The 23,656-nt window shown below is 43.8% G+C and overlaps 1 protein-coding gene and 1 long non-coding RNA gene across 3 annotated transcripts; one reads left to right on the top strand and one right to left on the bottom strand.

The window, feature by feature from the left end:
- Positions 1–12,883: 12,883 nt before the first annotated feature.
- Positions 12,884–22,099, top strand: LOC118564588 (sorting nexin-21-like). Of its 2 annotated transcripts, none has more exons than XM_036143351.1 (6): positions 12,884–13,076; positions 15,073–15,348; positions 17,777–17,967; positions 18,050–18,191; positions 18,816–18,981; positions 20,123–22,099. In XM_036143351.1, the coding sequence occupies exons 2-6, from the start codon at positions 15,081–15,083 to the stop codon at positions 20,625–20,627; spliced, it is 1,272 nt and encodes a 423-aa protein (XP_035999244.1). In that variant the 5' UTR covers positions 12,884–13,076; positions 15,073–15,080; the 3' UTR covers positions 20,628–22,099. The 2 variants fall into 2 exon arrangements, with proteins under 2 accessions (XP_035999244.1, XP_035999249.1); XM_036143356.1 differs by having other exon boundaries at positions 15,070–15,348.
- Positions 15,896–16,511, bottom strand: LOC118564589. The gene is made up of 3 exons (XR_004931956.1): positions 16,491–16,511; positions 16,086–16,170; positions 15,896–15,909 (listed from the first exon to the last, which is right to left on the bottom strand). It is a non-coding gene; the product is annotated as an uncharacterized LOC118564589 (long non-coding RNA).
- Positions 22,100–23,656: the final 1,557 nt, after the last annotated feature.

Raw genomic sequence — 23,656 nt, 5'->3', positions numbered from 1 at the left:
TATGACATTTAGTCACCTTTGTGTCACCCTTTGTGCTCAATGCAGACAAAACTAAATGTATGCTTTTCACAGACCTTCGGAAACGGCCACTGAATGTTCCTCAGTGGTTACTCTTGATGGACGTGAAATACAGACTGTTACAACTTATAAGTATCTTGGTATTGTTATTGATGACTGCCTATCATTTAAGCCTCATGTTCACTGTCTAGTGAGAAAGTTGAGACTAAAATTGGGTTTTTACTTTCGAAATAAGCTGTGCTTTTCTTTTAATGTAAAGAAACGGTTAGTGGCATCCACTTTTTTAACTGTGCTGGATTATGGTGATATATTATATATCCATTCATCTACTCAATGCCTTCAGATGATTGACGCAGCCTATCACGCATCGTTGAGATTTATTACTAATTGTACTGTGAGCTGTATTCTCGTGTAGGGTGGTCTGCTTTGGCTACACGGAGGCTTTGTCATTGGTATACATTTATATATAAGGCTATTCTTGGTGCGCTTCCATCTTATTTATGTTCACTTCTTATGAAAAAAAGTACTGGTCATTACTCTCTCCGTTCTCAGGCTGTTGTCTTGTTTTTTGTCCCACGTGTCAGTACTGAGCTGGGTAAAAAGGCCTTTGCTTACTCTGCTCCCTCTACGTGGAATTTGCTGGCAAAAACAACTTGAAACTTAGTAAATTGGTTCCTTTGAGTATTTTAAGCTGAGAATGAGATGCTTTGAGTTGGACTCCCTCACATGTCAATGTTTTTAAATGAGATTTTTGTTGTAAGTGCATATTTGGCTTTTCTTGTGTGTGTCTTTGTACGTATGTAATGATGAGATGTAATTTTGATGCCTATCTTGGCCAGGTCTCCCTTGCAAAAGAGATTTTTAATCTCAATGGGTATAACCTGGTTAAATAAAGGATAAATAATAAAATAAAAAAATAGCTACAGAAATGACTCAATTCAACCAATTAGGCATCAATTAGGAGCCAAACTGCCTGGAGAGCAACCAGAGCTCACAGCAGAGGTGGTTTAGATGATGGCGGAGGGACCTGCTGGGGTGGAGGGTTAGTTACAGCGAGCTGAAGACGAGGACGGGAGCTCATCAGAGCGGGACAGGCCAGACTGGAGGAAAATTCTGGGATGATGTCTGCTTGTAAACACTAGGAGCAGGTGAACGTGGCATTGATGCCTCAGCAGCTTTAAGGGAGGGGGGGGGGGGGAGGGGGGCAAATAAGCAACTTCACATTTAAAAAGAAGCCCAAATAAAACAAGTCCGCAACTCAAAATTGGCCAACTGACTTTAGTAAGGAAAAAACAAGCTTAAAAAGCTTATAATAAGCAGACTTGGCAACACTGACCACATGTGCGGTTGCTAGCATGTTGTTGAAGAACAGGCCTGAAGTCCTTGGGTTCTCCATTGGATCCCAGGCTGTAAGTCACCAGCAGGAGGTGCAGAGTACTCCTCAACACGCCATTTATCCTCAGGCCAAACAAAAACGCACCTCTTACCTTCTAAAGCTGATAAAACACTGAGCAGCGTCCGCTATGAGCCGGCAGCTCGCTGTGAGGTCGTCGTAAGGCGATAGCGTGCCTCATGCAGACACGCCCACAACAGACAGGGACAAACCTACAACCTCATAACGGTCGTATCGTTTGAGGAGCTTTATGGAGCGAAAGCTAAACGGTTCACTACCGATTTCCAGGTTTAGTAAAATAAGATAATCCACTAAACAAAAGGTGAGTTTCACGGTAAGCTGTTAGGGGTAATCACCACTGCAGTGTTTGCTGCAGAGCTGCTAAACAAGGTCATGGAGCTCCTGGCTAACAAATTACATGAATCTGCACCCTTTTTATTTCCCGCTGCGATTTTGTAGTCCAAGCTGAAGGAGGCTGAAACTACAAGTGGATAAATGAAATGTTCTGCTGTTGGGTGCATTAACCCACCCGGTTCATTCCACAGCCCCCAGCAGACTACAAAAATGGCCGAATGGGGTGGAGTGGAACGCCCTGCACCAAAACCAGTGGCTCTCTGACGCAGCTCAGAACAGAAGAAGAGTAAAAATGGGGAACGTGGGGTAAATTAGAGGAACTTAGACCAAAGCTGGAGACGCTTCAGTCACCCTGTCATCCAGCAGCTCTGTCAGTTTCAGGCTTGTTGATCCCTGTCCGCCCCTCCCTGTCCCGCCAGCTGGAAGAACCAGTGGAGCAACTTTATTAAGGGCAATCATCTGCAGCGCAGCGAAACACCCACTGACCTACCAACAAGCTACAGCAGCCCTCAAAACCTGATGAAGCTCTGAATCCACTGCTGGGATCTCATTCAGATTTTTATTTATAGAACCATGAAGAAGCCCCAGAGAGGGTAAAATTCAGGTTTTAACATGATTGTGACGTCATTGCCTCTTATCCAAGCAGCAGGGTGTAAGACTTGTGCTTCTAACTGAAGAAAACACGATAACATCACAGCGTGCTTCACATTGCTCAGCTATAAAGTCAGGAGTTAAAAATCAAACCTCCAAATGTGGCACAATAAACCGGTCTCAGTCAGCTCTGTTTGTTTTCTTTCATAAAACAGAATAAAATACTAAATTTGGAGTTTCAGGGACAAACCTGACAGATTAACTGTCATGTTTAGATGATCCACCGGGAAGAAACATGTCTGAAGAGACCCGCTCTGGATTCTCAGAACAGCTTGTTAAATTCCTGGAAGAGTCGCTCTCTCCATGCTGGTAGCTCATTGCAATGCAGATCCTTTGTTTTTCTTCTCTGATCCTGGCAGGTGACAGTCTAAAAGCTGCTGATTGTGTTCAGGGGTTCCAGGAATCTGGCTTTATAGGAACCAATTCTTGTGTTCATGTGCTTTTCTTTCCACTGAATAGAGATTCATGTAAGCTAATGCACTGCTGCTGTTAAAGAAGATGTTTATAGTACAGACTGAAAGGCATACGTCAGAAAACGAGTCAAACTTTCCACTGTTTCTCTAACAAACAGAAAAGTAATTTCTTTTCCTAATCCAGTTATTCCACTGGATTAGGAAACCGTTGGGAATCTGATCTGTCGGACAGATTCCAGTTTGTTCATGTTAATAATAAATCTTCCTCAAACTCTAGGGTCACTTGTGGAGTACCACAGGGTTCAGTCCTTGGACCAATTCTATTTACTATATATATGCTTCTGATCGGCAAAATTATCAGACAGCATGGGATTAATTTCCACTGTTATGCTGATGACACTCAGCTATATTTATCCATAAATCCTGATGAATCCAATCAGTTACTTCGACTGCAGTCATGTCTTGATGACATCAAAAGCTGGATGACTTTAAATTTCCTGCATTTAAATTCTGACAAGACAGAAGTTGTAATCTTTGGACCAGAGTCCTCAAAAAATAAACTTCTTAACCAATCACTTAATCTGGGTGGCATTAACCTGGCCTCTGGTAATAAAGTAAAAAATCTTGGTGTTATTTTTGACCAAGACATGTCATTTAAATCTCATATTAAACAGGTTTCCAGAGTTTCCTTTTTTCACCTCAGGAATATCGCCAAGATTAGAAACATTCTGTCCAGGAGTGATGCTGAAAAACTGGTCCATGCATTTGTTACTTCAAGGCTGGACTATTGTAATTCTTTACTATCAGGAAGTCCACAAAATGCAGTTCAAAGCCTTCAGCTGATCCAAAATGCTGCAGCAAGAGTTCTGATGAAAATCAACAAGAGGGATCATATTTCTCCAATTTTAGCTTCCCTTCATTGGCTTCCTGTTAAATCAAGAATAGAATTTAAAATTCTTCTTCTAACGTATAAAGCCCTTAATAATCAAGCTCCATCATATATCAGAGCTCTGATTACCCCGTATGTTCCTAACAGAGCACTTCGCTCTCAGACTGCAGGTCTGCTGGTGGTTCCTAGAGTCTCTAAAAGTAGAATGGGAGGCAGATCCTTTAGCTATCAGGCTCCTCTCCTGTGGAACCAACTCCCAGTTTTGGTCCGTGAGGCAGACACCCCGTCTACTTTTAAGACTAATCTTAAAACTTTCCTTTTTGACAAAGCTTCTAGTCAGAGTGGCTCATGTTACCCTGAGCTACCTCTATAGTTATGCTGCTAGGGGAGGCAGATCATCTGCTATTACTAAATAACATAGAAAGTGATCTTCAGATTTCTTTAATTTCGAGGTCTTTCAGAGCTTTATTTTTGGACTTTGACTTTAAGGAACAAGGGCAGAACCAACTTTGTCACGGTCTTAACAGTTAGTTCATTTAGTGAGTCAGCAGACTGACCACTGAGGCAACCACAGGCACAGTGAGCATAAAGTTTCTTGGGGAAAAACAACATGCATTACTGTGGTTTTGTAAGTTTTCTACACTATCTGTGAAACCGTCTCCAGACATCTGTAAATAACTTTAATATGTAAACAAATAGCTTTGCTCTCTGACTGATCCTAATCAGCCACAGACTTTGTTTTTCTCAGTGTCAGAGCCAAATGAGTGAGCGTGTTTAACTGCAGCCTGGTTGTATGTCAGTATTTTGTTTCCCTTCCATGCACTACACATTTAGCATTAGCTTAAACTGACCTTTAACAGCCAAAACAACTTAATGTTAGGAGAAAACTAACAGTAGAGGCATTGAGTTTTAGTGAAGGTGTCCATAGAACATTTTTTTTATCTGTTCTAGTGCAATTAAATCCTCATGAGTAAAACCAAGACCAATTATGTGGAGAAAAGTGAGACTTCCAGCTGCTTCCCTTCACTGAGGCTCTTTTACATAACCACTAAATCGCTCGCTGGCAGAAAGCATTCTGGTCAAAACTGTTGCAGTAATCCATGAAAAGAATTGAAATATTATGAATAAAGTTGATAGAACAGAAATAAAACACCCAAGTATAAAAGTTGATATCCATCAGCTGACGAGGACCAGGTGGGGGTGCCCTTTATTCCCCTTCCCAATCTGAACAAAGGTGAGTAAACTCACTGATTTTCCTGTTTACTCTGTCTTATAATTTATGTTTATTACATTTATTTATCTTGAAGAGCTGCGCCTGAGAAGTTAAAACACCATTTTGGGAAGTTTCTGTCCAGAGTTTTATCATATTGCTACTTTTTTTTCTCCAAACTGATCTTTTCTGCTGCAGCTCAGCCTCTCAGCTGGATGGTCTGAACCAGTTTTTCCTGTTATTGTCGGAGCAAAAAACGCAACACTCAGCGCTGACTGTCTGAAGGATTTACGTAACATAAACCGTCCAAGCGATGCGTGTCCATGCAAAGACACGTTAAAGACGAGAAAACTCACACAGCACGTCAAGTTAGCTCCACACAGGAGAAAGACCAGCTCTGTGACTTAAACATTAAACAGACTAGGCTTGGAACGAGATACTAAAACATGACGATAATTCTCAAGAAGAGAGATCCAAACATCACCAGGATGAGAGACGTAGGATACCGGACACCGTCATCGCCACGTTTACTAAAACCATGTAGCTTTAGCCGGTATGTCTTCAGATCTTTCAGTAATTTCATTATAATGTCGGCCACCAGGCAGATTACAGCAGATCTGCCGATAATCTCTGCAGTCAGACGACATTTTCCAACTATTCTGTTGCACAAAGTGCAGAAAAAAAACCATCAATCGAAGACAATGCACCGGATCTAAAAGTCTCCGTCAGCAGCAGACAGAGGGAGACGTTCACAGCCGCTCAGTAAATACATGTTCAACCGTCTGAATGTTACAAAACTCTGATTTTTTCGTCTCTGTTTACAGGTTTTGATGCTGCTGAGGACTGAATGTTCACACGAATAACCAACATCAAAACAGACTCGTGTTGGCTCAACACGGCCACATGACTTAGTTATGAAACTTATATGGGTTATTATGGCGCCCACACGACACAGGATACTAATAATAACGGCTCTGAGCTGGAGTAAAAAGACATTTTGAAACCTTTTGAAACTAAAGTTAATTTATTTTCAACCAGGCAGGTGTTTTCTTTGCCCCTTATGATCAGATGAATGCTGTCCAACAACCAATCACCTGGTTAACACCTGACGGGCCGTAATGAGCTTAATGAAGCCAAACCGCATCTGATTCTCAATTCAAAAATAAAATCCTTAACTCATCAAAAATGAACTGTATGAGTGATTCTCAGTCCTGGTCCCCAGGGCCCACTCCTTCAGGTTTTAGATGCATCTCTGCTCCACAACGACCGTGCTCTGCAGGGCCTGGCGCTGAGCCGTCCGTCTGGATCCAGCGGGATGCTTCTATCAGGACAGAGCTGTTCTACTAGTAAAGAGCTGAAAACAGGATTTACGCCTCAGAATGAGGGGAAAACTTTAAAATATGGATTATGCAAAGCTGGGCTGGAGCTTTCAGGGAGTGAGAACAGGTTTTAACCGTTCGCTCTGTAAGGACCCAGAACTGGGACCTGAGAGCAGCGCCGTCCTTTAGCAGATCATCTGCAGGCTGGACCAGCCAGCCTCTGATAGACCTAACCGAGCCACGCAGGACAACCGGAAGCATTAAACCCTCCAGTATTAACTCTGTCTTTAGTTTCCACACGTTAATCTTTAACTCTAAAAGTTAACACGTTAACCTGACCCCAGTGGAGCAGGGAGAAACTCAACATGTCTTTGTTTTCGCTCTTTAAAAAAGGCAACATGAACGTCTTCTGGACTTTGCAACAGATTCATTTTCTCACAGTTTTTCTAATTTATGTTACTGTTTAACATGAACTTTGCAATCGCTATGCAATGCATCCATTATTACCTGAATATGCCGTATTATCAGTAAATAATTGTGCCGTATTTTTCCCTTTCTGATAAATTTGTTCTCTCCTGGTTCATGCCAGAATTTCCCCGTTGTGGGACAATAACGGTATTTCTACCTGGTTCAGCATCAGGTTCAACCCGGTTTCTAATTTAGACCCCCCCCCCTCCACGTTTGGACACCTTAACCGTTTCAGATGAACCGCAGGGTTCACGAAGCTAAAGGCTGGTCAGATAGGCAGTCTGTGAAGCTGATTTAAATTTAATTCACCCGTGTCTTCGACGCGTCAAAGCATTTAGAAACATGGAGAATAAGCAGAGGCGGTGCTAGACTTTTGGGGCCCTAAGAGCAAGTCCTCTGTGGTGCCCCCCATCTGAAAAATGAACAATAATACAGTATTTGTCTCTTTATTTACAAAACAAGTTTTCCAAACTATTGTTTGGAAAACAGCTGCAATAAATAAAAGAAATTTAAATCTCAGAAAGAAAAAAAAGAAGCTAATCTCCCATCAACAACAGTGCCGATACTCCCCCACAAGATAAGTGAATTTTATCAATCATTAAGAAAGACAACAGATTTTAGGTGGGATTAAAATCAAACAAAACCCTGGAAATGCCCGTTTCTCATTCATTATATAGTGGCGAACTTGAAGTATTGACACCGGTAACGTGCGCCCATATGGAGTAAAAATTTACTTTTTATGCTTCCTGAGCTTTTCATGGGGGCAGCCATCTTGGTAAATAACACAGCGTCACTTTCGTAATCGTGTCGTACCGACAGCAACTGGCCCCCAATGCCAGCGTGCATGCATAGTTTACATGTACGAGTCAAATACTGAACAGATCCGTCCTGAATATCGCCTCAACGTTACGACAACAAAACACACGACTGCGTTGGTATCAGCTGGAGTGACTCGATAATGATGATCGTGACCAAATAGGAGGTTTTTTCCGTTCATCTTCATCGACCCCGAAGAAATGCCGAGAATGTCAACGTTGGACAGGAGCTTGTAAGTGAGGGTTCTCTACATTTGGTCGGTGGTGAGGAGCCAACAATTAGATGTCCAGACCTGATACCAGCGACCTGTGCAGGTACGTTTGGCTTTTTCTCAGCTGAGTGAAAACGTCTTCATACGATCCATTTATGTGTGTACGTGAGCTTCAGTGTTGTGTTGTCCGCTTATAAGTGACTACTGGCTCGTTTTTCTCTAAAGTCTTGTGCAAATTTCACGAGTCACAGGTTCTGTTTTCTTGGCCTTTGTCCTTTTCCTGGTTAAAACGCCACTATTAGCCGGCTAAAACATCTGTCAGTGAGCAGGAAAGGTTCCGGTGAGTAAAAATATAAAACACGTGTACTTGTAATGATTGTTGAGCTTCTTTTCATAGGGCAAGTCACTCGTTTCCCTCAGGATCTGAAGCCCATTTCACAAAAGCCAGATTTGGAAACCCAGGCTTAGCGCTAAAGCCAGGCTTAAGTTAGCGTAATCAATGTGACCTGGCTTTATCCGTTTGCCAAAGCCCAATCCAGGCTCAGGAAACACGACTTTATCAAGCCGGGTGTGAGTAATCCAGCTAATGTGCGTCCCCGGCTGTCTAAAACAGTCCATGAGGCCGATCCCAGATTCACCGATGCTGCCATGGATGAGCTCCAGCCGATAAAGCAAACCAGCAGCATCTGTTGATGGAGGCTGATGAGGAACTGAAGCACATCAGACTAAAGAAACGCTGCTGCTGTTATAAAGGAAAACACGTTTGTTTGGAGCTACTTACATTGCAAAAAAAAAAAAAGTTAAACTATTTTCTCTGATCTATAGATTCTGACTGTAGAGGGCGCTGTTTCGCTGACCCATAACTCATGAAGAAGTAGATCAGACGACTTTTTGCTAAACAATGTTCACCTCATGTCAGATTTTAATAGTGGCATAAATTATTAATACAAATATTGCCTGAATTTAAAACACTAAGCATAGACTAAAACAAATTGAAATAGGTTAATGTAGTTTATCTGATATGCAATGAAATGACCTTTCCATGATAAAAACATATCAATAACATAATATTTTATCCATTAAAGGTTGTTAGGTCATTGAGCCTCATGGTTTATGTAGTTATTTTTCCTGTTGGGGCTGTGAGATGCGTATTTTGTCCACTTCAGGGGAAATATGTCCCCTTCTGGAGGAGGCAACAAAACAGCGCCCCCTACAGTCGCAGGATTTAGAGGAAAATGGTTGAACTCCAGACTTTATTGAGACCTTCGCTTCTCCATCAGCTAATTCAAATTCCTCAACACCTGCAATAGTTTATTAAAGGCCTTTCAGTCCAACTTAGAGCAAAAGTCTTCAAAAACACAGCTGAACTGTAACAATGCCCACATGGATAATAATAAAGGTAATACTGGTAAAGACTACCTTCATAATTTTAAAATAATTATAGTACCAGACTAAATATCAATGTGTATCAGTGGTATTTTAATGCATGTTAAGATACCAAAACACACAGATAAGGAAACAATCACTGATAAGACGGGTTTCTGATGGTTGTGACCAATGACTGAACAGAGAAAGCTCCAGGATGAACTAAACCTGCTGTTAGCTCAGCCTGCAGCATCATCCAGGAAATCTGGAAAATCCCAGATTAATCATCGTGGTTTTGTGAAATAGGCATTTGGCAACACTGGTGATCTAATTTGTGTGTCTGAGTTGTGAGAAGGTGAGATGAGAGTCTGGTTACAAAAATCAAAATAGCGATTTATTTCAACCATAGCTGCGATTTAATTTGGACTTTTCTCTGCTTTAACCACAAGCAACAAGAAGGGCCTGTAGATAAAGATGTTTGTTAACAGGAACTATTTAAAACAAGAACTTTAACTGTTTTTATTCATCAAAATATTATTTTTCTAGAGTATAGTTTTTAATTGAGTTGGACATGAATCCTTGTTGAACATAAAGAGCAACCAACAAACCAGTCTGTATTAAACAGTCTGACCAGAACTTAATGCTGTGGTGAGATTCCTGAAAGTTTCTGGTAAAAAAGTCTGGTTATATAAACTCTAACACAAATAAAGTTACATTATGTCGCTGCTGCAGCTCTCCATGTGGAGCAAAGCCACTTTAAACATAATTAATGACGCCTGAAGGACGCGTCTGATCCATTAATTGTTACGTACCCAAAAACCTCTGGCATTTAGAAATTGTGTTTTTTCAAATTGCGCTTAATTGTCCAGCCCTACGCTGCAGTGGGATGATTGACTCAGCCGTATTTCTACGCAGATTCAGAGGATTTATTCCTCACCAAATGCCCTAGATTCATGGCAATGATCCCCGTTTCCAAACTGTGACTCCCCACATTCAGGCTGGAGCATGGAAGGCTGGATGTCATTTGAAGACATTCCTGCCATTTTTCACACAGAATTTACTGATTGTGAAATTAAGGCCGACTGACAGCTTGCAGTACGATGGGAAGGTGTGTTTACGCTCTACCTGGTGCAGTCTGTACGTCACTTCCGGCTCAGTAAATAACGGCCGCGCCCGCGGGTTGTTTATGGTCTGCTGCTAATGTTATGTAGCACGTGTCAATTATAAATACACCAATGCATTAAACTAAGAATACGATACGTTTTACATGACAGTTGCTGTAAACTTTGACTTTAAAACCAGGAACCAAATGAAGTTCAGGGAAGGAAATGCATTAATACAGAACAGACTTGGTGTCGTTTCCACGCGTTGTTTGAAGCCAGTCACTAAAAATACGAAGAAGGTCTGACTTTAGAGAGGAAGCTGACCCAGATGATCAGAACAGGTTTCATTTTCCTGAGGAACATTTATTAAGAGGAACTCATCAAACCCTGAAAGTCTGCAGAGCCTCTCCATATTATTTCAGCTCAACAGACGCTGCTGATCTGAGTGAATCATCTTTAAATTAGGACAGATCAGTTCTCCTGTCTTTTGGATTTATCATTTTTTTCATGTTCTTCATTTGTTCAAAGAAGTTTAGTGTTGCTTCAGTAGTGAAAACCTGCATGTAAATGATGCTGTTTTGTCCACAGGTTGTTTCTGTTTCTCTCCCTGTCAGCCACACTGAGGGCCGCCGCGCCCACAGCTGCTCTCAACCTCACAACTTCGCATTTTAAAAAAAAGGAAAATCCTTTTGCTTGCTTTGTTTAAATTTACATTCTCTTCATGTTTTCTGGATAGTCATGATACATTTGAAGTTATGGGAAATTGTGTATTTCCGCATTAACTTTTTTTTTTACGTCTACGCAAATTTGAACTGCTTATATATCCCCAATTCTCTGGCGCTCCCCGGCGCTTGGTGCGTCCTTCCCGCAGCGGTGCGCCATGAATCAGTCATCTTCATGACTTCTGCTAAGATTTACACAAACTTCAGAAGTTTTAAGCCGCTTTGAGAAAACCCGAAAGAGCTGGAAAGGCACATGATTCATTTTCCGCCTTTATTTGACTCTTTTAAAGCCAAACATGAACGGAGCTGTTCTGCTGGTTCGGCACTTTAACAGAACTTTAGAGTCTGCTGTGCAGCGCACGTCCGCGTCTAGCCGCAGAAACCACCCGCTCACATACTGAGACAACAGGAAGAGCCTGAAGCCGGGCAGCCCAGAGCCGGGCCAGGAGAACGTTCACGCGTGGAGATGATTAAAACGTCTCCACGGCGAGAAAGTGCGGGAATATGAGGTCTATAACTGTGAATGAACAAAAAAAAAACTAAACAAAAAACAAAAACAAAAAAACAACAACAGAAAACCCTCACAACCCTACAGCAAAATCCAAAAATAAACACTGAACAGAACCAGTGACTCCCACTGGTTCGGCTCCAGGAAACAGTTCTGGTTCTGGTTCTCTTACCTGTTCAGGTGGGACGTGTATCGACAGCACAACCTCCGAGTTTCACCTGCTGGGTGGAGGCTCGACCTGTCAGAGATTCCACTAATCGCACCTCCGCTAGTGACGTCACGTTGGCCACGCCCTCCACAATGTTACATTCAAGGCTCCACAACCACGATGGGAGATTCGTGCTTCAAAACAACCTTTCTGCTGTCTTCAAAAAGGTGCGTTTAGTGGCGTTCACAGGACAGTTGAATAAAAAGGAAATGCGCAAACACGCCGAGAACACGGCGTGACGTCACCCAGCCAGGGAGGGTTTTAACAAAAAGCTTTAAAAGTAATTACACAGATTTTAAAAGAATCAAGAGTCCGTTGAATCTCATGAATTTACCTACTTATTTTAGTTAAATAAGTGCAGATAAATGAGTCTACCATAAATAAATATCGAATAAAGTAATACTCACCTTCAGATAAAACACCTGAAGGTGGGTATTACTTTAAGACTATTTAATTCAGTTCAGTTTAATTCATTTTATAGCACCTGTGTTCTATTTAAAGGGGTATTAAACTTTATACCAATAATAAATAAAATAACAAAATAAATGGAAAATAAATTATATCAAATAAAATATGGATGAATAAAATAAAAAAATAAAGATATTTCAAGAGAAATTAGAAAAATAATAAGATAAATACACTAGGTAAAGGTAATAACTCAAATTTATCCCAAAGTAATTAGATAAGAATTGATAAATAATATACATGAATAAACCAATGCACTTAAAATGTACCAATTAAGAAAGTTGAAACAATTTTATAGTTTTGAATATGTCATTGTAGTATCCTGTTTATGTTTAATTTATTGACCTTCACATATTTTCTCTATTTTCTTTATTTCTTTTAGCATTTGATTTTAATTTGACAGTTTTTTATCAATCTTTTTGTGTTTTTCTTGTTTTATGTCTCGTTTATTCCCCCTTGAATTAGATTACCTAGTTATTTCCCACAAGCCTTTTAAAGTATCAAATACTATTTAAAATAAAATATTTATGAAGAAGATATTTCAAATCAAACGTGCCTCAATTAAAATCAGAAATATAATCATTAAAACAAAAACAGTAGGTAAAACAGTAGCTAGATAATTTGTAAATTAGCAGTTGTGTGCGTATTGTTTTTGTAAAGTAATTTGATTTACCACAGGTCAGGATCGCTTGCTTTGTTTCTGTCGCCCCCTGCCGGACACTGCTGAGTACTGCATGCCCTAATATGGTCACTGCCTGACATCCAGCGGGCCCCGCCTCCTCCTGCAGGCTGTGGCCGGGGAAAGCTTCAGGGAATCAGGATGCAGTCAGCTCCAAGTGTCGGTTCGACGAAGACCTCGGACGGGACGGTCCAGCCCAGAGATCATGCTCAGAACCCCGGGCAGCGGGTGAACCGAGCCGGCATGGACTAACCGGGGCGGAGGGGGTCCCGCTCCAGTCCAGGGTGAGTGTCCGGAGCAACTTTGAGGGAGACGGGGCGGAAAGTTGTTAGCTCCGCTGCTAACTCGCCGCGGCGGCGCTTAAACGGCTCCGAACCGGGTCAGAACCGGGTCAGAAGCGGCTGGGGTTCGTTCAGGAGGCGAAAAAAAAAACATGGAAACAGCTCCGCAGACGCCGGGAGGAGAACCGGTTCTGTTCTGGGAAGTTCGGGTCAGTTAGCGGAGTTCCACAAAGTTCCGTCTGGAGACCAGTTCATGCTTCTTTGACACTTTAATCGCGTTTACCTGGTTAATTTATCCCGGGATAAACTATTTCTCAGTTATAATCACCTGTTATTGAGCCGCTCAGGACGATGCTTTCATGGACAGTCGGTACTTTTAGCTTTCCCCTCTTTCTGGACATTATTTCACGGATTCTAACACCTTAGAACTAATAAGTTGCAGTAAAAAGAATAAAAACGGTGTATATTTATTTATTAATTTATTTATGCGTGCCACCAAAAGAAGATGAAATGAAAAGAGTTTTAATAATAATTCATGTTGTTAACCGGTTGGTCTGTGTTGCGTTCAAATGCTCCAAACTAAGTCGGTTTAAATCCCGCTGCTGCTCGGAACCACCAGGACCCAGAAGGAGTTGGGCGGATATTTTCCTGCCAAAATGAAAGAACCCACCTAGAACCACCTGGTCGGTTTATGAAAAGCAGGATTTCCTAGATTTCCTTGAACGTGTCTTCTGTCTGTTATTTACCTGCATCACAGGTAACAGGTTCCATCTTTATTTATAGTCAGAACCGTGTTGCAGAAGCCCGGATGGTTCTCCCTGTTCTGTTGTAGTCTCATAAACTGCCTCAGTCGCAGGTTCTGCTGGGTTCTTCTCCTCTTTCTGTGGGTTTCAGTCCAAACGGAACAATTTATGGGTCAAACTCTGAACCAGCAGGTCAGACCTAAACCTGGAAGATCCTGTTTCTGGACCCAGAACCGTAGGTGGGTGAGTGGCCGGTCCAGTTTAAACCAGGCCAGACCAAAGTCAGGCTCCTGATGATTTGCCTAAAACCAAATCTTCAGCCGGTTCTGGTGTGTCAGCCAAATAAGCCGAGCAGCGCCGGCGGTTCTGGCCTGTCCCGACTCGCTGTAGCTGCTGTGAGGAAACCATCCGGAGGAGGTTCTGCAGGCCGGCGCCTCCCTGCAGGCCGACTCCTCTGCATTATTAATCAGTGACACGGTTTCCACTCGGAGGAGCTGCCGGTCCGGTAACCGGAGCCAGGTCGGCCCGCGGCCATCTGGGGGGGGGGGGGGGGGCGCCGGGGAACCATGTGACCTTCATTCTGGACTCGTGGTTCTAGCAGAATATTCTTCGTCTGCCTGAAGCTTTCACACCGACGTCTTCATCACGGACGACATGTGGAGGTTCCACTGAGAGCAGCAGAACCCTCCATGTTCTTTACTCTAAGGCACGGAAGGGCACATAAACGTTTCCTTTGCAAAGATTAAAATAAAAAAACTGTAAACTTATTAAATAAACTGGTGAAGATTCTCAGTCATCAGGTCAGGATCGTTCCAGAAAAGTAAAAAACAAAAACAACTGGACTTTTTTCCTGAAGTTTGAAGACGTTTCTCTTCCCATCCAGAAAGTTTTTTCAATTCAAACATCAGGAGAAGAAGAATTTCTAAGATTTATATTACTGCTAAAAAAGGATTATTATGATTTAGATAACAGGTGACCAATAACGAGCCTAACGACTCCCCGTTACTAAGAGGTGAACCAGTTTAAGGTTAATCTGCATTTTATCTAAATTAAATTTATTACTTTTTATTAGTTTTATTGATGGTATATCAGACTTTTCTGTACTTGTAATGAGGAAAGTTGTGGGATGCTGTTTAGGAGGAATAGTTGTGTGTACAGACCTGGACCGTTTCCAGGTGAGCTGGAGGAAAGCAGGTGAAAGCAGGTGAAGTGTCAGGTGAAGTGTCAGGTGTCTCTAAACTGCCCGTCTCCAGCAGGTGGCGCCATGGCAGCGCGGCTCCTGGACCGCCTGAAGCGCTCTCTGTTTAAGGACGGCCAGGGAGCGGAGCAGGAGGCGGGAGGCGGACCGGAGGAGGAGGGCCTCACCAAGGAGTGGTGGGAGGCGGAGCTGGAGGAGGAGGAGGAGTGCGTGACGGAGCGCCTCAGGGGAACGCTGTGCTTCCACGGCGGAGAGTTGGGACCCGAGGAAGGAGGCGAGGACAGCGACTCGGACTTCCTGGGGGAGTCGATGGAGGAGGGCCTCAGCAGCACAGGTGACCTTCATCTACTCTGAAAGGTTCAGGTTTCTGGGACTGGATCAGACGACATGTGACACCTGTAACATACCTATGACAGCTGTAACATACCTGTGACACCTGTAACATACATGTGACACCTGTAACATACATGTGACACCTGTAACATACATGTGACACCTGTAACATACCTGTGACACCTGTAACATACCCGTGTCACCTGTAACATACATACCCGTGTCACCTGTAACATACATACCCGTGTCACCTGTGACATACCTGTGTCACCTGTGACATACTCGTGTCACCTGTGACATACTCGTGTCACCTGTTACATACCTGTGTCACCTGTTACATACCCGTGACACCTGTAACATACTCGTGTCACCTGTTACATACCTGTGTCACCTGTTACATACCCGTGACACCTGTAACATACTCGTGTCACCTGTTACATACCCGTGTCACCTGTGACATACTCGTGTCACCTGTTACATACCTGTGTCACCTGTTACATACCCGTGACACCTGTAACATACCTGTGACACCTGTGACATACATGTGACACCTGTAACATACCTGTGTCACCTGTAACATACATGTGTCACCTGTAACATACATGTGACACCTGTAACATACATGTGACACCTGTAACATACATGTGACACCTGTAACATACCCGTGACACCTGTGACATACCCGTGACACCTGTGACATACCCGTGACACCTGTGACATACCCGTGTCACCTGTGACATACCCGTGTCACCTGTAACATACATACCCGTGTCACCTGTAACATACATACCCGTGTCACCTGTAACATACATACCCGTGTCACCTGTGACATACCTGTGTCACCTGTGACATACTCGTGTCACCTGTGACATACTCGTGTCACCTGTGACATACTCGTGTCACCTGTGAAATACTCGTGTCACCTGTGACATACATGCCCGTGTCACCTGTAACATACATACCCGTGTCACCTGTGACATACTCGTGTCACCTGTGACATACTCGTGTCACCTGTGACATACATGCCCGTGTCACCTGTAACATACATACCCGTGTCACCTGTGACATACTCGTGTCACCTGTAACATACCCGTGTCACCTGTAACATACATACCCGTGTCACCTGTAACATACCCGTGTCACCTGTAACATACATACCCGTGTCACCTGTGACATACTCGTGTCACCTGTAACATACCCGTGTCACCTGTAACATACCCGTGTCACCTGTAACATACCCGTGTCACCTGTAACATACATACCCGTGTCACCTGTGACATACTCGTGTCACCTGTAACATACATACCCGTGTCACCTGTAACATACCCGTGTCACCTGTAACATACATACCCGTGTCACCTGTAACATACCTGTGTCACCTGTAACATACCTGTGTCACCTGTGACATACCTGTGTCACCTGTGACATACTCGTGTCACCTGTGACATACTCGTGTCACCTGTGACATACTCGCCCGTGTCACCTGTAACATACCTGTGACACCTGTAACATACCTGTGACACCTGTAACATACCTGTGACACCTGTGACATACCTGTGACACCTGTAACATACCTGTGTCACCTGTGACATACCTGTGACACCTGTAACATACCTGTGTCACCTGTGACATACATACCTGTGTCACCTGTAACATACCTGTGACACCTGTAACATACCCGTGTCACCTGTGACATACCTGTGTCACCTGTGACATACCTGTGTCACCTGTGACATACTCGTGTCACCTGTGACATACTCGTGTCACCTGTGACATACTCGTGTCACCTGTGACATACTCGTGTCACCTGTGACATACTCGTGATACCTGTGACACCTGTAACATACCTGTGTCACCTGTGACATACCCGTGTCACCTGTAACATGCATACCTGGTCACCTGTGACATACCTGTGACATACCTGCCCGTGTCACCTGTGACATGCATACCTGTGACACCTGTAACATACCTGTGTCACCTGTGACATACATACCCGTGTCACCTGTGACATACATACCCGTGTCACCTGTGACATACATACCTGTGTCACCTGTGACATACCTGTGACATACCTGCCCGTGTCACCTGTGACATGCATACCTGTGACACCTGTAACATACCTGTGTCACCTGTGACATACATACCCGTGTCACCTGTGACATACGTACCCGTGTCACCTGTGACATACATACCCGTGTCACCTGTGACATACATACCTGTGTCACCTGTAACATGCATACCTGTGACACCTGTAACATACCCGTGTCACCTGTAACATACATACCTGTGTCACCTGTGACACAGGTATGTTACAGGTATGTCACAGGTGACACGGGAAGCAGCTGCATCTCTAAAGGTATTTCTGGTTCTGGTTGGGTCAGATGGAGGTTCTAAAGGTCCGATCTGGTTCTGTCTGCGTTCTCCTCTAGATGCCAGCCCGGTGGGCGTGTCCCCGGTTGGCCCCGCCCCCTCCTCCATGCTGACGCGGCAGCTTCAGGACAGCTGGAGGAGCCTGCGTGGGCTGGGAGGGGCGGGCCACGGCGTGCGGCGGCAGGCGGACGGCCTGATGTTCGAGGTGACGGACGCCAGCGTGGTGACGGACGGCGGCTCTAAATACGTGGTCAGTTCTGGTTCTGGGCGGCGCCGGTTCTGAGGCGTCCGTGACCCCAGCAGGTCCGACTCAGCTGCTTCTGTCCCCGCAGCTCTACACCGTCCACGTGATCCAGTCCGGCGGCAGCGACAAGACCCCCGCCGTCATCACGCGCCGCTACTCCGACTTCCAGCGGCTCCACGCCACCCTGAGGCGTAACCACGGCGACCAGATGGAGCGCGTCTCCTTCCCACGTAAGCGGAGCGCCGTCTGTCAGCGTCTCACCTGCGGCTGACGTCCCGCTTCAATGTTTCAGTTGATCTGGAGAAATGTAGGGGTCTGCTGGAATTTACCCAATTATTTTAGTTAAATAAGTGCAGATAAATGAGTCTACAATAAATAAATATAGATTAAAATAGACGATACATTTCAGAAATTATTCACGTGTACGATAAAACACCTGAAAGTTTTTATTTTAAGACTATTTAATTTGGTTTATTTGTATAGCACCGGTGTTCTGTTTAAAATGGGGAATTAAACTTTATACCAATAATAAATAAAATAACAAAATAAATGGAAAATAAATTATATTAAATCAAATATGGATGAATAAAATAAATGATAAATTAATTACAGTAGGTAAAGGTAATAACTCAAATTTATCACAAAGTAAACGTAATTGGATAAGAATTAATAAATAAAATACTTAAATAAACCAATTTAGAAAGTTTTTAATATGTCTATGTAGTATCCTGTTTATTCACTTTACATGTTTTTATAATTTATAGACATTCACATATGTTTGTTTTTAGCATTAGATTTTAATTTAACAGCTTTTATCCAGTTTTTTTTAAATGTTTTTCTCATTTTGTCCGTAGGGAAGAAGCTGCGCAGGAACTTCACGGCTGAGACCATCGCCAAACGCAGCCGCGCCTTCGAGCAGTACCTGTCTCACCTGTGTTCCCTGCCCGTCCTGCGGGGGGCGCCCTGCGTGCGGCAGTTCTTCTACCTGAGCGACCTGCAGGACGCCCAGCTGCTCATCAGGTAGCTGCTTCTTTCAGCCGGGTTCCAGCGTGACCCGGGAACCTCTGCAGAACCCTGAGATCCGGCCAGAACCGGATCAGCTGAGCCCTAAAAGCCGCTGGATCGGGTTTTCTGGACTCGTCCAGGTCTGAGTCTCCGTGTTCCAGCTGCTGCCAGACGGCGTAGAACCCACTAAGTTCTGCAGAACGTCGACAGTTCAGTGGATTTTGTGCGCGGGTTAAAGTTCTTTTGGAAAATGAGACCCACTTGGTTCTGTTCAGACTTTTTATTCAAGGTTTTAAACTGAAGCTGCTCTCAACCAATGAAACCTGGCAGAGCCTGAGCATTAGCCAATCAGAGAGAGAGCAGGGCGGGTCTTTGCAAAGCGGCCAGTCTGAGGTTCGTCGGTGTTAATCAATCATTTTAACTTTTGGAGGAACGTCTCAAACTAAATTTTAGCGACTTTAAGCTTTTAGATTGCTGTGATGATGTAAATCCAGCCGTTTGATCCTGGAAGGTTAATATTAGGGCTGAGAATTATCTAAGATGATACGATTCAATACGGTTCTCCATACATAGCTCCGCTTGATTTGATTTGACTCAAATATCGATATTTATTACTTTCAAATGAATGCTCAAAGTGATTCAATCACCAAAACCAGCCAAATATTATATTTATGTTTAATTTATTGACCTCTGATGTATTAACAGGAACATAAAGTGCATTTAGTTTAATGCATTTATCACAGAAAACAAAAAATGTGCCCAAACGTCTGATTTTTCCTGTAATCCTGTAAAACAGTGATGGTGTGCTGTGATAACGCCCCCTAGGGGCTGGGAGGTGTATCCATACTGAAAGCCAGAATATAGATATTAAATTGTTTTTAAAAACATCGATATTAATCTTTGTATCGATTTTTATGTGCAGCTCTGGTTATAAAGTTAAAGCTGTGAAGCTCGAGGAACCGGAGAGGAACCGATCAGGAGAACGTTAGCTGCTGGATCTCTATCTGAGGTTCTGCAGAACCTTCCGTCTCTCCTGGTCTCGTTCTGCCCGGGCGAGCTCGACATCGTCGTCCACCATCTTCCTGGCGCCGTGTTCTGCTTGCTGTTGCATGCTGGGAGAATTCAGCGTCTTTGTTTTTCTTCTTCTGCCGTCCAGGGCCGGCCGGTTCCAGGAGGCTCTGGGTCCGCTGCTCAACGCCAAGAGGCTGCAGCACAAGCTGGGCTGGGCGGGTCACCGTGACGACGAGACGCAGGCCCCGCCTCCGGGCTCCTCCCATTGGTTCTTCACCTTGGTGGGGCTGCAGTGCTGCTTCCAGGAGGTGGAGCAGCTGGAGGAGGCCTGGGAGCACTGCGACCACGCCCTCCGTGTGCTCGTCCCCGCCGAGACCCAGACCGGGCCGGAGATCAAGCCCCTCCCCCCGCAGGACAAGCCCCTCCCCCCGCAGGACAAGCCCCTCCCCCCGCAGCCGGACGCGCCCCACTCCCTGCTGCTGCCGCTGCTGCAGGCGGGGGTCCGGCTGTCGTGGCAGACGGGAAGAGACAAGCAGCGGTGGGAGGAGCATCTGCAGCAGCTGGAGGAGCGGCAGGCGGCGCCGGACGACCGCGGGTCGGTCCGGGACTTCCTGCTCAGACACAAGCTGCAGGGCAGCGGGGACGGCTGAAGCTGCGCAGCGTGATACGAGCAGACCGGAGGCTTTTCAGAATAAAAGCCCGATATCTGCGGGGAGACCAGGTTAAAGACCCGATCGGACCTGACCACCTGGTTCTGATTGGAGAAGCCAAGGCTGGAATGGTTTCCTCTGAGATGTCCGGTTTTATTCTGAAGTTCTGTTTAGCTCTCCTCTGGCCGAGTAGAACTCTGCATCAGAACCACCTGACGCTGCCTGGGCGGTTCTGCAGAGACCCGAAGGACCGCTGGTTCCGGGTTGTTCACCGGGAAACTTGCACAGGAAAAATAAAAGCAATCAAACAGTTTACGGTTCTGTTGAGGAGTAAATCTGAAGGGTTCTCCTCAGACGGCGCTGGTCCGGCCCAACAGGAAGTCTGGGAGCTGAAGGTCAGCTGTAGAGCTGTAGAGCGCCCCCCGGTGGAGAAAGCAGCGTTACATGAAGCGTTACAATCAGACCTGCTGGTCGTCAGGCTCCATCAGCTTCCACCTGGTGGAGCCTGACGTCCAGCAGGTCGTTTCCACCTTTAAGGCTGGAAGGCCTGGCGGAGCCTCGTTTAAGGTAAAACACGTGGGCGTGGCTCCCAGGTGATGACCGGACAGAAATGCACCTGAGGAGCTTAACGTGACGGCAGACTGGAGATGCTGGAGAGGTTTAACGAGGAAAAGGGAATAACGAGGGAGCAGAGCAGCACCTGGTGGACTCTGTCAGGGAATAAAGGGAATAAAAGGGAATTAAAGAGAATAAAAGAGAATAAAAGGGAATAAAAGGGAATTAAAGAGCGTAGCCTGCAGGTTCACTTCCACACATCCTAACAGAAACCAGGATTCATCCATAGATTTCATCCTCTGTTCTCTGCTGCTCCCAAACTCAGTGAGTCTATGGCCCTTTCTGTATGATGAAGATAATGATGATGATGATGATGATGAAGCAAGCTTTTTCCATGGAGACGTCACCTTTAAGGTTGCATATTTCAGCTTTAACATCATCCATCCATCAGTTCTGAGTTAAATCCTCTTAACTGAGGCACATGCAGTTACAGGTTGGGTCCAGCAGGGGGCAGAGTGGGCAGTAACCTGGACTTCCTGCTTTTTGGGCCTTTTCCCCACAGTTTTAGTTTTAATGTCACATTTCTAGCTCCACATGTCTGTAATTTTAGATCATATAGTGGAGAATATCTTTTACACGTCATTTTAAAACTTCGCCGGTCTGTGGAGTCGTTTTATTTCACCAAGAGGTCAGAGATTTCTAGCTTTGTCACGAGAAAGGGAAAATAAACTTTAACTGTTTATTAAAGTCATTTAGTGTTAGGTGAATGTAGCGTCCAGATTTATCAATTTACCGTTCATAAAAATCGCCTTTTCAGAGTTTACTATGTGCAGAAAGATTTTCTTTGTTACAGTTTGGTGTTTATAATATCTGCAAAATGCTGTTTTTAGTCAAAATAAACTTTAAAATCAATCAGATGAATGTTGTTGTATATTTTCTGCAAAGCCTTGTTTCATGGTTTTGTGGCTTTTATTTGCCGTCTTTGTCGCCGTATTCTCTGAACGTTCTGCGTCTGTCACTTGCAGCGATTGGAGTGAAGTTTCAGGATTGTTCAAATGCTTAAATTGATGAATTTTTCTTTGTTTTTTCTTTTCGCACATTATAAAGGGCTTTTATGTGTTTTTTGACAAACACATTACTCCTTAATCCACTCTTAAAGGAGACATCTGCCAAGTCCTTCTTTTTAGCCCTTGGAGTCTGTAGGAGAGCAGAGAAGTTGGAAGTAATCTCTCCAGGAGCTGCGCAAACATCTTTATATTCTGTCATATCTTTCAAGCCCTTCAGTTTTCTCTGTTCTCTGTTATGCTTTTTGAACGATAACGTCACATTATCTGCTGCACAGCCGCTTAACAATGTCATGAACTTCCAGCTTACACGTCTCAGAAATTATTTTAGCTGTGACTTTGTAGGCCAAGCTGAAGGAAGGAAAAATGTTCAGTTGTTGGACGTATTAATCCACACCGTCCCTCAGGAGACTACAAAAATGGCCGAACGGGTTAGCGTGGCACGTTCTGCGACCTGGAGGTGGGCGGGGTCTGATTTAAAGGGACGGCACCAAAACGAGTTGCTCCCAGACTCACCTCAGACCAGGGCTAAAAGAGGAGCTGTGGGGCAGCAATAACGAGGATTTCAGACCAAAGTGTTGCAGCTCTACTTTAGATGGACCACAAAGGAACGATTTCAATGTGAAAAGGAAGCATTTAAAATCAGGACACGTCCCCTTTAAACCACTAATTATGGGACGTAAATAAACCTAGGGCTGGACAATAATTCAGTAACAATATATATCAATCAATAGACATATATCGATGATAGAAAAAAAATGTAGATAAAAGTTCAATAGAAGAACAGTTTTCCTTCTTTATGCATTCTATCATGTAGGTTAATATTACATCATTATTTCCTCCCAACCAATCACAACGCAGACCCAGGAACCAAGCACCGCCCCCTTCAAAGAGTTCAGAGAGCACGCGCTTTTTTTTTTTTTTTTTTTTATTTAACTTTAAACAGTTTTGGTAAAAAGTTGGTTGAATAAAGGGTTGAGTTTGATATCATTGTTTGGTTTGTGTTCTGTATCTAAAAACATGTTGCTAAGCAACAGGCTAAAACGGCCAGGGCTGCACTAAAAATACATGTTTTGATTTTGTTGATAATTATCGATATCGATCAATATGATTTATATTTTATGTTTTTTTTCTCCCTGTATCGTCACTGTCGGTAGGAGCAGTGTTGTATAAAGTACTGAAATCTCAGAGTCAAGTAAAAGTATAAGTACCTCTCTAAAATATGACTTTGGTAAAAGTCCAAGTCACCGACTGAAATGTTACTTGAGTAAAAGTCTTAAAGTATCTGAAATGTCTTGTACTTAGGTATGAAAATTACTGTAAAAATAGATGTACTCGAGTAATGTAATAAAAAGTATAAGTAAAAAGTAAAACAAAGCAAATGCAGTTTGAATGACATTTTTTGGATTT

The sequence above is a fragment of the Fundulus heteroclitus genome, chromosome 1, assembly GCF_011125445.2.
Source record: "Fundulus heteroclitus isolate FHET01 chromosome 1, MU-UCD_Fhet_4.1, whole genome shotgun sequence".
NCBI classification, from domain to species: domain Eukaryota; kingdom Metazoa; phylum Chordata; class Actinopteri; order Cyprinodontiformes; family Fundulidae; genus Fundulus; species Fundulus heteroclitus.
Note: the sequence above shows the minus strand (reverse complement) of the source record. Positions and strands in the feature narration are given on the sequence as shown.

Coding starts and splice junctions, on each gene's coding strand:
- LOC118564588 (XM_036143351.1), top strand. CDS start 15,081: ATGGCAGCGCGGCTCCTGGACCGCCTGAAGCGCTCTCTGTTTAAGGAC. Junction 17,968..18,049: donor ACGGCGGCTCTAAATACGTG/GTCAGTTCTGGT, acceptor CTGTCCCCGCAG/CTCTACACCGTCCACGTGAT. Junction 18,982..20,122: donor GACGCCCAGCTGCTCATCAG/GTAGCTGCTTCT, acceptor TCTGCCGTCCAG/GGCCGGCCGGTTCCAGGAGG.